This window comes from Haliotis asinina, chromosome 1, assembly GCF_037392515.1.
Source record: "Haliotis asinina isolate JCU_RB_2024 chromosome 1, JCU_Hal_asi_v2, whole genome shotgun sequence".
Taxonomy (NCBI): Eukaryota; Metazoa; Mollusca; class Gastropoda; order Lepetellida; family Haliotidae; genus Haliotis; species Haliotis asinina.
The window spans coordinates 59,376,586-59,392,463 of NC_090280.1; the positions used below are offsets into that span (position 1 = coordinate 59,376,586).

The 15,878-nt window shown below is 41.2% G+C and overlaps 1 protein-coding gene across 1 annotated transcript; it reads right to left on the reverse strand.

Moving 5' to 3' along the window:
* Positions 1-385: 385 nt before the first annotated feature.
* On the reverse strand, positions 386-5,920 carry LOC137281528 (fucolectin-like). Its single transcript, XM_067812813.1, has 4 exons — positions 5,635-5,920; positions 3,034-3,246; positions 1,415-1,669; positions 386-778 (listed from the first exon to the last, which is right to left on the reverse strand). The coding sequence occupies exons 1-4, from the start codon at positions 5,687-5,689 to the stop codon at positions 528-530; spliced, it is 774 nt and encodes a 257-aa protein (XP_067668914.1). The 5' UTR covers positions 5,690-5,920; the 3' UTR covers positions 386-527.
* Positions 5,921-15,878: the final 9,958 nt, after the last annotated feature.

Sequence of the window (15,878 nt, forward strand, 5' to 3'; positions counted from 1 at the left end):
AAATAGGAGCTTAGAAAAGGTCACAGAGCACCTGCTGATCTTTGAAACCATTCAGGAAAAGAATATTCCAATGATTGATGACATGAAATTTGTTTAAGGTGTATCTTTTCTTGTGGGAACAATGTATGTACAATATGCAACCATGACAGTCTTAATTAGTTCCAGGACACTTGCGTGTGCTCACTGGAGTGTTGTAATTAGGAAAACTTGCAACGGCAGCAGCGTTCTGTGAACACCGCTATTGGTCAGTAATGAATCAGTCAACAGAAACCGTCCGTCGGTTATTAACTTGAATAACTGTTGACATCATGACTAGGCTTTGGTGAAAGGATTTCTTCAGTTTCAGTGTAATTAATACAAACTCGAAATATAAACATGTCTGTCATTTTCTCAAACTGAGAAATTTTCTCAAAGAAGAACACATAAAATATCCATCTCAGACTAAACTTGAATTTACATCCAAGCAATAATATTCTGTATGTGTTGTTATGAATCCTGATTCAGCAAAGCAGACCTTGTTATTAGTGTTATTCGCACACACTGAAGCATCCTCGATACACGTAGCTGTCCCATTGGACGTCAGCCTGAAGTGAGGGAGTTATCTCCCCTTGAAGCAGTTCACACACTGTGGCCGGTAGGTGTCTGATGTTGAAGCCCGTGCAGGACTCCGAGCGTTCACATGCAACAGCACATGCTGCGGTATTGTCGATCCCTTCGCTGATGGTCTTCAGTGGAGTTTGACTGGAATGTTGTTGTTTGTATTGGACAAGGGATGAGCCTTGAATAAGACGTGAGTGAATATGGTTTTATGCTGTCTTTGGTAATATTCCAGTGATGTCACGGCGAATCACACCAGAAATGGGCTTCACACATTTTGTGCATGTGGGTAAGCCATTTGGGGTCTCCTACTTGCAGAGTGAATGCTTTAACCATTAGGCTACCCCAACAACCATAAAGCTATACAAAATATTACGTTTCTTTCACCAGCGAATCTAATCACTACTTTGCGCCAGCGACCAGTGAGATCTCAGATCATAGGCCTTCTCTTCATACAGCTCCCGTATTTCATGCAACTGTTCACAAAATGTTCGCACTGGGTTAGGTTCATCTGACGTTCTACCCGTGTACATTTTAGTTGAAATGGGTGTTCATCTCTCCCGATTGTCGTGAGAGGCGACTGAAGGGATCGGGTGGTCAATTGCCTGGATTGATGCTCACTGATAATGATAACTGGAGACTCGAAATTTCTTACTGCCGCCATATAGCTGGAATATTGCAGAGTGCGACGTTAAACACCAACCAGCCTGTTACAGCTCATATTAACTACGACCCTCTAAATTGTAAATTGCCTCACATCTGTAAAACCTATTTTTGGTTTGAAGTTTTATAACACCTTTATCTATGTGATACTTACATGAATCGAAATGTGTAGATATTGCTTCTCCGAACACTTGTAAGTCGCAAAATTGGAGCACATCGTTATGATTTAACTTGTTTTTACCGCTGATCCTGACAAAGCGGCCGGTGACGGGTCTTGAGCAGGTAACGGTAACAGTCTCCCCCGGGCGTGACACGCTCTCGGAGTAGAAGTAGCATAATTTGGGGGTAGAGTGCTGGTCGGAAGGTTGTTCTTGGTACACGTCAATCGAAAAATCATGAAGTCTCTTATCTGCAATTGAAACCGTGACATATCAGGTTTGCGATTACTTATGTCTGGTTATGATCCGTGAAAGGTCCAGGTTAAGGTCGGCTGGCATCGGGTGGTCAGGATTGCCGACTTGGTTGACACATTTCATTGCATCCAAATAATGAAGATAGATGCTCATTATGTCAGCCATTGGTCAAATGTAAAACAAGTCAGCAAGAATAGACGCCTTTTACGACAAGCATGGCTAACTAAAGACCCATTGTAACCGGGATCTTCATAGGGCTTGACACCTTGTACCCGAGTCGGCACGACACATTGTACCCAATTGGGAGTGACACCTTGTACCAAATTAAGCCATGAAAACTTGAGAAAACATGCATGCAGCAAAGGACTCCATGGCATCTAATGTCACGGGCACCTTGTGCACAATGAACAAGTTCACACACCTGATACTGAAAACTGAAGAATGGTTGGTTATCATGGTTATTAACTAGCCTCTGGGTGTTGTGGAAAACACCTTCATTTCATCCTCAACTACCCTTATGTCATGCTACGGTACATTGCTAATGTTTTACTGTCCATCGTGACAGGTAATTACAATATACACAATGTTTATTCTCCTCACTATGTGGTTGAAATTTTGAATATTTTAACTCACCCATTCACTCATGCTACGGTTTACAGAACATCTGCGTTTCCGGTGGTCCAGAGGCTGAATAGGCCCAGAGTGAATTTGCCAGACATTTTGGTGTCCATCTAAACACCATCTCAACATACTGAGACACAAGAAGATTTGCCTCGAACCAGCCAAGCGTCTGCAGGTATCGATTCCAAACTGCCAGTTTGACTGCTCGAGCCATTCCTTAATTACGTCCAAATAGTTGCAGGACTGTACAGAACCGACTGAGGGGCACAACATCCGGCCCGACTACCTGCAGACCGTCCACTTTGGCTCAAACGTCACCGACAGGCACGTCTTGCCAGGTAGAGACAGCATCTACGGCAAGGTGTTTTGTTCACCAGTGAGCTGAGAGTTTTATATGGACAGCTCAGATGGCAGAGCACATGGGTACAGACGAAAGCTGAACTGGTACAAGCGTTGCATCAGACATGGTACAAGCATTCCGAAAGCTTTGTTCAATCGCTTAGTGCTCTCTACGTGTCATCGTTTTCAAACACTTGATACTGAATTTTTGAACTGATTTTTGACACTACAAGAGCGTCTCAGGATGCCTAGTGTCAATTCATAAGATTCGATAACATTCTGTCAACACGTGAACAGTAATTAATAAAAACAACAATGTAAGACCTACATGCATTTAAAAAATGGCATAGCATAAAATAATGCACTGTTACTTTATTCCATTAGAGACATTCATACGTACGGCAGCATTCACTTCTAGCTGTGACCTTGACCTTGGTGACTTTGACCTTGACCTGTAAGTCCACTTGCCACCAGGGATCGTAGTCTGCATACTGAACTGCGAAGCAGCTGTTGCTGGCCCAAGTTGTGTCAGTATTCCCATCGTTTACCGCTTGTGGTGGATGGTTGTGGTACGAACTTGCACTAGCTGGCTTGCCCCGTGCCAGGTCAGTTTCTTCATAAAAACGAATAAGAACAAATATGACAATATCTGAATGGACTGACAGAATCTATTTCCAGAATCTGTTTGTCACTGTGTCACATAATGCTAATGTCTGGGCATTTCTCGAGCATTTCTAGACCGGCACCATTTTGCTAGAACTAAAAATGCCAATTTCCTAAGTCATCTCTTACGACAAGCATGGGTTACTGGAGACCAAAAGTAAGTAAGAACTAACATGACAGTATCTGAATGGACTAACAGAATCCATTTCAGGCCAGCAGACTTGGTTGACAATTGTCATCGTGTCCCAGTTCCGTATATCGATGCTCTTAATGTTGATCAGTGGGTTCAGACTATTTATAGGCAGGCACCATATTGCTGGAATTGTATGAGTGCGGCGTTAAACTAAAACTCCCGAAGACCATTCAAATCCGGTTCTATAATCTCCAGTAGTGAGAACGATGGTGTAAGTCCAACTGGGTAAGTGAGAGAGTTTAGTTTAACCCCGCACTAAACCTTACATCTAAAAAAAATAATGAAATCCACAACAACATTTTTTCTTCGGTTGGTTGGTTAACACCGCACTCAGAAATCTTCCAGCTATATGGCGCCGGTCTGTAAATAATGGAGTCTGGACCAGACGATCCAGTGAACAACAGCATGAGCATCAGTCTACACATTAGACATGACTTAACCAAGTCTGCAAGGCTGACCCGTTAGTGGCCTCTGAAGCCCAATGCTAACCCAGATCTTCACGGGTGGTCGAACCATCCCGCTGGGACTCAATGAAGGCAGAAGAAGTACCTCGTGACCGCAGGGACATCTGGACAAAACATAAACTGAGGCATCAGGTATATCGATAATCATTAAATAAACATTACCAGCCAATCCCCTTCCCCTGTCTTATATTACCGACGCAATGTTTTCTCGCTTACTCATCCAGCTGAAAAAGATTCAAAGGTTAACAAGTGAGACTGCCTCGTCTTGTCCAAATTTTAGATCAAGGTCTAAACATTCAGATGGGGCGGTGTTAATATCAGCTGTAACAGGTTGGTTGTGTTTTTTTACAGCTGAACACTGCAGTATTCCAGCTATATGTCTGTAAATAATCGACTCTGGACCAAACACCCCAGTGATCAACACCATGAGAATATATGTATGTTGACCATACGATCAGCAAGTCAGCGAGCATGACCACCCTATCCCCTTAGTCGCCTCTTACGACAAACATGGTTAATGAAGGCCAATTCCACAACAGCTTGTTCATCAATCCCTATTCATTTATTGAATAGAAATACGTAAAATATTCAGAGTAACAAAATGCTTTCGAAATACGATTGTATGACAAGAGAGATGCATGTGAACTTTCAAAGCGTCAACTTTGGAAACAATATTCCTGACGCTGTGGATTTGGGTATCTACATTTCACAGTTTTCACGATCAATCAAGACTAGTTTTACTGTCTCTCCACATAGATGGAACTCTACCTCGAATGTGGATCAAAGCTACAACAGTATGGCCTTGGTAAAGGTTTGCTTGTAAAGGGCGGATGGTTTGTTGCTTAACGCCGCACGCAGCCAGGTCTATGATTGCTTGTAAAGGATATTTTCATTATAGGCATCAGTGGAGAAAATTATGTCCAATCCAAATCCGTTTTTAACTTGCACCGTATGTTCCCGTCATCTCTTACGACAAGCAATGGTGTGAGTGAGTTTGCATTTTTAGGTACATCCATATCATGGCTAAAACACGTCATACCTTCATGATTTATACATCAGTTATATAAAAAATGTAGACGAAGGACAATTAAAAACAAGTAGAATGACACGTACATAAGCGTACAAGCATCAAGCAAACCATAAAATTTATTATAGGCTATAGCTGAAGCTAGAGCACCTTAATAAGGACAATGGTGACTAACGGTCCCTTTGCTTCCTCTATGGTCCCTAGCTGGATTTACACCATCACCTGCGCATCTTGCGATTGTACTGTTTATCTATTTACTAAACATGTTGATCAACACATTTCAAACAATTTTTATTAAGAAGACCAATGCTGTTTTCTCTTTGAAATAAACATAACTTGCGATGGAAAATCAACACGGTCCTGCAGAAAATGCTTGACCATGGTTCTCTCCATACAAGGGATGCAAAATGGAGGATCCTTGTCTATTGTGGGACAAGTGATGAACAATTGCTAGTAATATTACACTGAGGTAAGATCAGTGAACTCAGTCACCTATACACATCTGATAGATCATGATGCCTGTTACTGCTTTGTCTGGTCCAGACTCGAATATTCTGATGAGAGTTTTGCTGCTCTAATTATTTAGAGCCCGCCTTCATATAGATAGAGTCTTTCTGAATGTGACGTTAAACAACAAACAATAAGAAAGCTTACCTGCCTCACTTCCATCCACAAGCCACAAAATAAAGTAAGAGATGAACACCAACATGCTCGGACTCAGAAGCCCCAACAGTTATCCATCCAAGTCAACACAATTTGACGAACCTGTTCCTGAAAAACAACAACTCTATTGATTTTCACGTGTATAGAAGAATCATAAACTCTGGCTTGTAACTTTAAGTGTATGCGTATATATAGCATTTTCTGGCTTTCTCCTCATCCCGTAAGGTTTTGTTCCTGCATGTTCCATGACTAGCACAATACGCCCATTCTTGTGGATATGGAGAGTGGTTTGTTGCTCTTATTGACTAGGAGTGAGCATATCTGGTGTCTTCCCCGTACTGGCTGACGCTCAGTGCTTAAGGAAACACTGTTATCTATCGATGTGGAATGAACCCGATAAACAACATCAATGACGAACCATCTTGGCTTTCAGTGAAACTAAATCCATTGAAACTCAAAGGGGAGACACGTGAACTGTCAATGGTCACAGATAGTATGACACAGTCAAGAGAAGGTGTCATCACTGTAACTGTAATATCAATTGCGTAACTCACATTTGGAAAATTTGGACAAAGTTTGAGGTCAAACAGGGCGTTTTCAGGTAGGCTGTTTCAGAAAATATATTTGCTTTACCCGTGAAGATCCGGGTTAGAATTGATCTTCACGGCATCCCATGCTCATCGTAAGATCCGGTTTATTGACCTGGTTTGCACATGTCATCGTATCCCAATGGAGTAGATCCATGCTCATGATGTTGATCACTGGATTATGTGGTCCAGACTCCATTATTTACAGACGGATTATACTGCAGATGGAATATTGCTGTACGGCACTAACCACCCAACCAACAACGAAACAAATGCGATTCCAGTGTATTTAACCAAGATTCATGGTGGGCTCCCATCATCTATTCATAATAATAAGTATCTTCATGGATAACTGCAATACATTGTCACAATGTTTGGTGTATATACCTGTGTAATACAGATAATAACTTGCATTTTCTAAGATGTATTAATGGAAGGCTTCAAGGAAGAGTTAATGGTTGACACCATTCATTATCAAGTATGGAAGGATACCCACCAATATCTGGAATTTGGGACTCATTAAATTCCTTTCATTTTGCTGTAACTGGCACTGGGTACGATAAAAGTGACCTTTGTCGATGTTAGTGATGCTCTTCGTTTGTAACCTGAAATATGGCCGATGTGACAATAAATACTCAGTCACTCACTCTGCGGTTGAATAATCCTAACGACCCGTGAAGGTCCCGGGATAGAATAGGCCTTCAGCAACCCATGCTTGCCTTAAAAGGTGACTCTGCTTGTCGTAAGAGGCGACTAACGGGATCGGGTGGTCAGGCTCGCTGACTTGGTTGACACATGTCATCGATTCCCAGTTATGCAGATCGATGCTCATGTTGTTGATCACTGATTGTCTGGTCCAGACTCGATTATTTACAGACCGCCGCCATATAGCTGGAATATTGCTGAGTGCGGTGCAAAACTCAATTCACTCACTCACTGAATAATCCTAACAATCCAACATCCAGTAAATGATGCGTGCTACATTGTACTTATGGTGTGTATTCGAGTTATCACAATATTCGGCATAATGGCTATAGTGAAGCTGTATCCAGTCTCTTTAATCTCGAGCTTTCTCCGAGCTGGACCCCAAAACATCCAAATACTTCTAGTGGCCGTAAATACCGACAAACCGATACTTGATTGACGTTCTGTAATTAACCATGAGTGTATGGGATTGCAGTCACTTCTGACCTATCTAGTTGTGTAACAGCCTAAGGACACTTTTTTCTCTATTTCCGACAGTACTTTAGTCACCGACGTCATAACATGCAGCGTCATATTACTACTGCATGACAAGTATCAGATGAGTTACGCCCTGACAAATGTCCCTAATTTGCATAGATTGAAACGCCCTCCAGAGCATTCCATTTGAAACAAGAGGAAACAGGTTGAAGTCTAAATATGTTATAAAAGTTCGATTTCCTCGTGCGAATCGTGTTTTGATTGAACTGTCTTTGATGGCTAAGTGAGATCTCATTCTACCCGGTATCTATCCACTGTTGGCTGAACAGAGGCAGATCCCAAACAAATTCATCAGCGTCGGACAGGACTATACCATGAAACTGTGTCAGGAGCCATATTATAGTGACCCATTCGAGGACTTCACCTGATGTTTCTGTCGATGTACCTTGATACTGGAGTGACTAAGAGACATTAATCTGAGCAGCAATATGCCCCGCCTTGTTGCGAAAATAATTGTCTTGATGCTAAAGCACGCTTGATTGGCTAAATACCTTTTTATATATTTCCATTACGTTCATTTCGAGCACTTCTTCATTTTAAAAACTATTGGAAGTAGCAAAAATACCACGGTAGTGTGAAATAGAGTTTAACTTTTCCTGCGCATGCGTACTATAATTGACTTTATAATTGACTACGCATGCGCACCGGTAATCGAAAAAGTCGCGTTTTAGTAAATGTTTATTTTTTTTCTTTACACATCCCAGATGTCCCAGACCCGACTTATTTTGACCTTGAAAATTGCCGCGATGTCGCGTGTCGCACTTTTGAGGAACAGAGAAAATGTTATTCAGAACGCGACGCATTGTCGCATTGTTGCATTGTTTCTCTTTGGTTAATATTTACCTCATTTGCTTGTTTTTCAGAGGGCGACGACGCGACAACGCGACAGTGTCACTTCTCGGATTCCATAATTCGTACCCCTGTGGTTATAATATAGTCAATATTTTAACAAACCGCGAAGCGCGACAATGCGACATTTCAACAAAACGCCGCTTGTCGCGTTTTAGTCTGCACGTTATAAAACACTTCCGCAGTGAATATTTTGCAAAGCGCGATGCGCGACAATGCGACATTTCATAAAAATCGCGGAGTGGCAGGAGTGGCTGAGTGAGAGAGGGAGAGTTGGTTCTGGCGCTATAAGGGTACACACATTTCCAAGTGATTTCTTTGTTTCTGATATACTGATTACAGTGCATTTGTATGGCGTTTTCCGAATATCTCTTTCAAAGCCTACCTTAACTGTCATAAATAGGCATATTCATGAAGAGTATTTTGGCATTGTGTGGGATACTGATGACTTTGTCTCCTTGTTTGAAAATGTATGGGCATTCTTAGTGTGTGTTCCACCAATGTCAGGGGCTTTGGGTGAATAGTCAGAAACAATTTCTTAGTAAAATGAATACTCGAAATGTTACTACGTGTGTTGTTTTATTGTCTATACATTATCGTGAATTATTCGGGCCAGTGAGGTGTCTGATGGGCCAGTAACATTTTAAATTAATAGCCCCAATGGGACCTGGGACACATACATGACCATGTACCGTTGTAAGGAGTAAGATGTACAAGATACACATAGACTTCGGACACATTCGTCAACCGTGTACGTCCGTAAGGTGTGAGATATACATGGTACACACAGACCATGACTGTGGACTTCAGCAAGGTGTGAGATATCCACACCACACAGACTTTGACTCGTACACTGACTGTGCACTTCATTAAGGTGTGAGATTTACAAGATACACAGAGACTTGGGACACATACATTCTCTGTGTACTCCTTTATGGTGTCAGTTCTACAAGATACACAGAGACTTGGGACACATACATTCACTGTGTACCCCTGTATGGTGTCAGTTCTACAAGATACACAGAGACTTGGGACACATACATTCTCTGTGTACTCCTGTATGGTGTCAGTTCTACAAGATACACAGAGACTTGGGACACATACATTCTCTGTGTACTCCTGTATGGTGTCAGTTCTACAAGATACACAGAGACTTGGGACACATACATTCTCTGTGTACTCCTGTATGGTGTCAGTTCTACAAGATACACAGAGACTTGGGACACATACATTCTCTGTGTACTCCTTTATGGTGTCAGTTCTACAAGATACACAGAGACTTGGGACACATACATTCACTGTGTACTCCTGTATGGTGTCAGTTCTACAAGATACACAGAGACTTGGGACACATACATTTTCTGTGTACTCCTGTATGGTGTCAGTTCCACAAGATACACATTAACGTTCACACATACATTAAGGATGTTCTCCTGTGCGGTGTAAGATATGCAAGACACACACCGGCTTGGTACTACCACGATTCTGCTTCTGTAATTTGTAAGATGTACGAGGGGATGTCAATAAGTTTTGAGCCTTGCATAGAAAAACACAAAATATTGGCATGAACCACATTTATTTTCAACATAGTCCCCTTGTGAGTCAAGACACTTGTTCCATCTTTTCTGCCAGTAGCTGATGCCATCTCTGTAGAAGGCGCTATTTTGGTCCTCAAACCAAACCTCAGTAGCAGCAATAAGCTCCTTATCATCCTGAAATCTACGACCACGCAAGTGTTTCTTGAGATTTGGGAACAGATGGTAATGACTTGGTGCCAGGTCTGGAGAGTAGAGGGGATGCGGCAAGTTTTCGTACCCGCATTCCTGGACAGCACCGGCTGCAACGTGAGAGGTGTGTACTGAAGCATTGTCTTGATGTAGAAGAATACCACGTCTGATCTTGCCCCGTCGCTTCTCCTTGATTGACTATCGCACTTGCCTCAACAAGCTAGCGTAATATTCCCCATTCACTGTTCTTCCTTTTGGTAAGTAATCTATGTGGATGACGCCTTTGCTATCGCAGAAGACTGTCGCCATTACTTTCTGCACTGATCTAGAGGCTTTGAACGTTTTGGTCCTGGGAGAAGTGACATGTTTCCATTCCATGGATTCTTGTTTACTCTCAGGATCATAGTGGTGGATCCAGGTTTCATCACAGGTTACTAGCCTAAAGTGAAAATCTTCTGGATTCTTGTGGTATCTGGTTAGCATGGAGTTGCTTATGGTGACCCTTGTTTGCTTCATTTCATCTGTAAGCATTCTTGGCACCCATCTTGCGCACACCTTAGACATGACGAGATGTTCATGAAGAATTGTCTCGATGGATCCGTGTGAAATGCCTGTGGTCTCCCCTAACTCGTGGAGTGTGATTCGACGATTTTCCAGCACAAGTCTATGCACTCTGTCAATGTTTTCCTGACTAGTGCTTGTTGTTGGGCGACCTGGACGGGGGTCATCTTCAAGACTCTCTCTACCATGCTTAAATTCATTGACCCATCGTTTGATGGTAGCAGATGAAGGGGAAGACTTCCCATAAACTGCTGAAAGCCTTTCTTCAATGTACTTCGCCGAGTTTCCTTCAAGAACCAAAAACTTAATTACTGCTCTATACTCAATTTTATTCATTTTCACTGCCGTTCGATAACTTCTGAGAGTAGGATACCAAAACTTATATATCACATCAGCTACACCCCAAGGTTCATTGTCGTACTATAGGCTGTGACACCTGGGTATGAAAAAGGCTCAAAACTTATTGACATCCCCTCGTACAAGATGCACACACATTTTGATACATACATTGACTGTATATTCCTATAAGGTGTGAGATGTACAAATACATTGACTGTGTATTTTGGTAAGGTGTGAGATGTACAAGACATATACAGGCTTAAGCCCCATACACTGAGTGTGTACTTCTGTAAGATGTGATATGTACAAGATCTACACAGACTTGGGACACATACATTGACTGTGTCCTTCGCCAAGGTGTCAGATTGCAAGATACACGCAGACCTCGTCATATACAGTGACTATGTAGGTCTGTAAGTTGTCTGATATACAAGTCACATAAAAACTTTGAAACATGCATTCACTTTGTACTTCTGTTCTGTGTAAGATGAAGAAGATACACACAGATTAAGGAATTAGAACTTGAATTTGTACTTCTGTGAGGTGTGAGATACACAAGATAATCACAGACCTAGGAAACATACATTGTCTATGTACTTCTGTAAGTTGTCAGATATGCAAGCCACAGAGAAAAACTTTGAAACATGATTCAGTATGTACTTCTGTTCGGTCCAAGATATAGGAGATACACACAGACTGGGAAATTATAAATTGACTCTATACTTCTGTAAGGTGTAAAATGTGCAAGACAGACAGGTTTGTGTGAATGTGAATGATTTGAAACAATATGCTATGTTAATGAGAAATGCTGGTTGCGATTCACCAAGTACCTTACTAAACATGATCACATAGTAAATCCGAGATCTACGTTCTTCGAAAGACATCCATAGGTGTTTTCGGGCAGCTCATTTCGACACATTGTGGCAGCAGTCATAATGTACAGACAATTCCTGTGTTAGAATCCTTTAATTCCGTTAATAATGCCGTGGTTGTTGCGTGCAAACACAAACCTAAATGTGTTTGCAAACGTTTGTCTTTCAACATGAAAACGATACAGTGGAAGCTGTCTAAACCGGCACTCACCGGGACTGAAGAAATAATCCAGTTTAGACAACATACCGGATTATAGAGCTGATGATAAATGTTCAAACCACAGACGGGACTGAGATTTTATGCTGGTTTTGACACCTTGCCGGACTGGACAGGTGCCAGTTTTGACAGCTTCCACTGTCCATTAAAAGTGCAGAAAACATCTTCCTCGCAGTGCATGTGCAGTATGTCCACACATGAGTAGAGAGGTCGGCCATAAATGACCAAACCAAATTTATCTGTACATTGCGAAAATTACGACGTAAACTGTTCCAGTGTTGTAGTGGTGGATGTAGTGTCGTAATTAGTGGTGTTTGTGTTACGTCCCATGTGGCGTTGGTGGCTGCGGTGTCCATATGTACTGGTGTACAGGGTGGTGGTGCCCCATGTATTGGTGGATGTTGTGGTGTCCCATGTAATGACGGTGGTGGTGCTCCATGTATTGGTGAACATGATGGTGGTGTCTCGTGTACATGTGTGGTGTTGTCCGATGTTGAGATGATTTCTCACTTTAAACAAAAAGTAAACCAGACATAGTGAAATTAATATTGCGAATCCACATAATTTTATCTTGCCAACTGAAACTTTAAGTCTTAGAATTTTATTCAACTTAGGATAAAAGTTGTTTATGATTATGAATGATCATAGATTCAAATAGTTATTACTGGTATATAGTGCAATTGGAACAGTGGAACAAGTGCATGTGATGAGCGTTAACCAAATGGCTACAGCGTTATTTCATGACGCTCCAAACAATCCTAATTTCGATTTTGGGTACGATGTGTGAAGCCGATATTTGTTGTTCCCTGCTGTGATATAACTGGAATATTGCTAAAAGAGGTGTAAAAACTACACTCACACAGTCATAATCAAGGTGGAAAGAATAAATTCTGTAAAGTATGCTTTAGCTTTATTAGTGAAACCGTCGCCCATGCAGGCAACTGGGGTTTTTTTGTTTGTTTGTTTGGGGTTTTTTCTTTTATTTATTTTTTTCTTGTTTGTTGTTGTTTTAAACAAATGCATCCTTGTTTACCATGACGTCTACTGCAAAGTTACAACTTGAGTTTCAGGTTTGAACGTTTTGCATTAATACACACAATAAGTACCAATGATGTAAAATATATTTACTTTACTAGTAGGAGCGTAGATGCCATCGTCCTGGGGGCCGAAATGGACCCTGAAGTCCCCAAGAGGCAGGATGACTGCCAAGAAGACATTCCATGGACAGAAGTAGATCAAGGACTCATCTGGCGGCAGGACAACTATCACAAAGAAGACAGAGAACCAGACACGCATGCTTTTCCAGGCATTTTGTTAAAGAATCCATAAACAATGTCCTTCTTCACCATGAGGTCATGTGAAATTTACAACTTATTTTCAGGTTAAGGCGTTTTTATCACGAATATGGACATGCTTTTGACATTCATTTTTTAAGTACTAAGTATGAATGATGTCAAATATTAACCTACCCGTTATTTATAGTATTAGGGAGCGTGGAAATCTGGGGCAGAATTGGACCCTGAAGTCCCCCAGAGGCAGGACGACTGCCAAGGAGACATTCCATGGACAGAAGTGGATCAAGGACTCTGGCAGCAGGACGACTGCCAAGAAGACATTCCATGGACAGAAGTGGATCAAGGACTCTCCTGGAGCAGCGCTACTGCCACGGATGTGGATGCTTAACTGTTCGTACATTCTGTCACAATGTATGCGACATCCTGTCACAATGTATTATGCGTGTCTACTACTGTAAACCCTCCAGTAGAATAGGTAGTGTTGCATACGTTGAGGGAACACGGTTCCAGAGGTGTTGTTTTCTCAAAAAAGTTTTTTGTCTCTGGTTTTACGTGTCGGGCTTCAGTTATCTTTCACCTTGTTCACATTTGAGATGAAAAATGTAGACACACATTATCCGGCAACAATGTTGGGGTATATGTTCGAGAATTTGGTATTGTTCCATGTTGGGAATGATGACAATAAAAAACGTAATCCACACAGCTGGTCCAATTGTACTTGTTCTTGAATTGTTGTTTTTGAAGGCTATCAACATTACCAGATCACATCGCACAGACTTTTATTATTATGGCGATTTCTTACTGTTACGTCCACATTAACGAATATAAACAGATAAAGCGCTCATTTTAGAAAAGCAAGTGAAAAACAATGAATACTGAACAACTTTCAAATGCATAACATGGATAATGAAAGTGAGTAAATATGATTTTATGCCTCCTTTAGCAATAATTTTATTGGCAGGAAACCAGAAATGGACGTCACACAATGAACTCATGTGGCGAATCGAACCTGGATCTTCGTGTTGACAATGGATAATGAGTATAGGGTGCTGATATGCTAACATATTTTAATCGCATTGTACTCTAGCATTAGCTATGAAGAGGTCTTTAAATTTTTTACACTCTTAATGGTCGTAGATTTCGAAATTTGATGTATTATTCATTAAGGAGTCACAACGTTGTTGGAGTACAGCCTCACATCTAAATTTATAACTAAATCCACCTCTCACTGCATTTGAATCACATTTGTTGTGATTATTCCAGCTAGATGGCGGCGGTTTGTAAATAATCGAGTCTGGAGCAAACAATCCAGTGATCAACAACATGGGCGTCGGTCTAACTTAGAAACCATTACATGTGTTAACAAAGTCAGTGAGCTTAAGTACTAACAGGCATGAGTTGGTGAAGACCAGCTCTATCCCGAATGTTCACGGGTTCATTGATACTCAGATTGTGGTTGCATGGCACAAAGTCAACAGACCCAATTATTCCATCTTCGCCATTCCATCTAAAATGTTGATTAATAATGGATGTAGGAAACGCAGATAATTTACTTCATACGCTGCTGAAGACAAATTGTAACCCGGATCTTTACGGGTGATGGTACCGTGTGTCCGCGGACAGAGTAAAATATCCTGGTCTCTCTGTATCAAGCGCCGCAGGGAAACAATATGGCTCAATATGTATTTTCGCCTGACGCAAGTAATAGCTCAGCAAGGCATTGTGGCAACCCACTTTCTAATTACAACGCACTTTGTAATAAAATTTTCTAAGTCCAAAAAGGTGTCGCGCTCTTAGACGATTTTATTACACAATGGGATAGTACAAAACTTGTTACTCACGAACCAACCCACTTCGTGATAAAAACTCACTTTGTAAGAGTATATTTTTTAAGTCGAAAAGAGCTTTGCACTTAAACGAGTTTATTACATAATGGATTATTACAAAACGGGTTACTCTCGAGCCAATCCACTTTGTAATACAATTTTCTAAGTCCAAAAAAGTTTCGCACTTAGGCGATTTTATTATACAGCGCGTAGGTAGTTTTGGATTAGCCTAGAAATGACTGACAATCAAAGATGAAGATATTCCTCCAGGTGAACACAATACGATTTCTACACTCATAACTTAGTGTAAACTTAAGCTTGAACCCGTCCCATGAGGTAAACTGTTAATTTTTCTGATACTTAATTGGTGGGAGATGACGCACTGGACGCCCCGCCATAGAAATACCCAAAGGCATACTTTTAAGTCTTTATTCAGCATTGAAGGCTTCGTGGCCCAGACTACAACCAATGTTGAAATACAAATTTCTGTGTGGAATGCTTTCAAGTTATTTCTAAAGGTGAGTAAGGACACTTCAATCTTCGACAGCCATGTTGTCACACTTATCAACATATAAGGTCAGATCAGTCAACGTTTTCTTTACTTTTCCTATAACGTTGGTTCTGAATCTTCACAGTTTGGGGAGGTATGCGGAACTTGAATTTGATAATATGTGTAATTCTGTAGTAAATAATGATTTATAGGAACTCTAATGAACTATA

Coding starts and splice junctions, on each gene's coding strand:
- LOC137281528 (XM_067812813.1), bottom strand. CDS start 5,689: ATGTTGGTGTTCATCTCTTACTTTATTTTGTGGCTTGTGGATGGAAGT. Junction 1,670..3,033: donor AGCTAGAAGTGAATGCTGCC/GTACGTATGAAT, acceptor TTTCAATTGCAG/ATAAGAGACTTCATGATTTT. Junction 779..1,414: donor ATCTACACATTTCGATTCAT/GTAAGTATCACA, acceptor GTCTTATTCAAG/GCTCATCCCTTGTCCAATAC.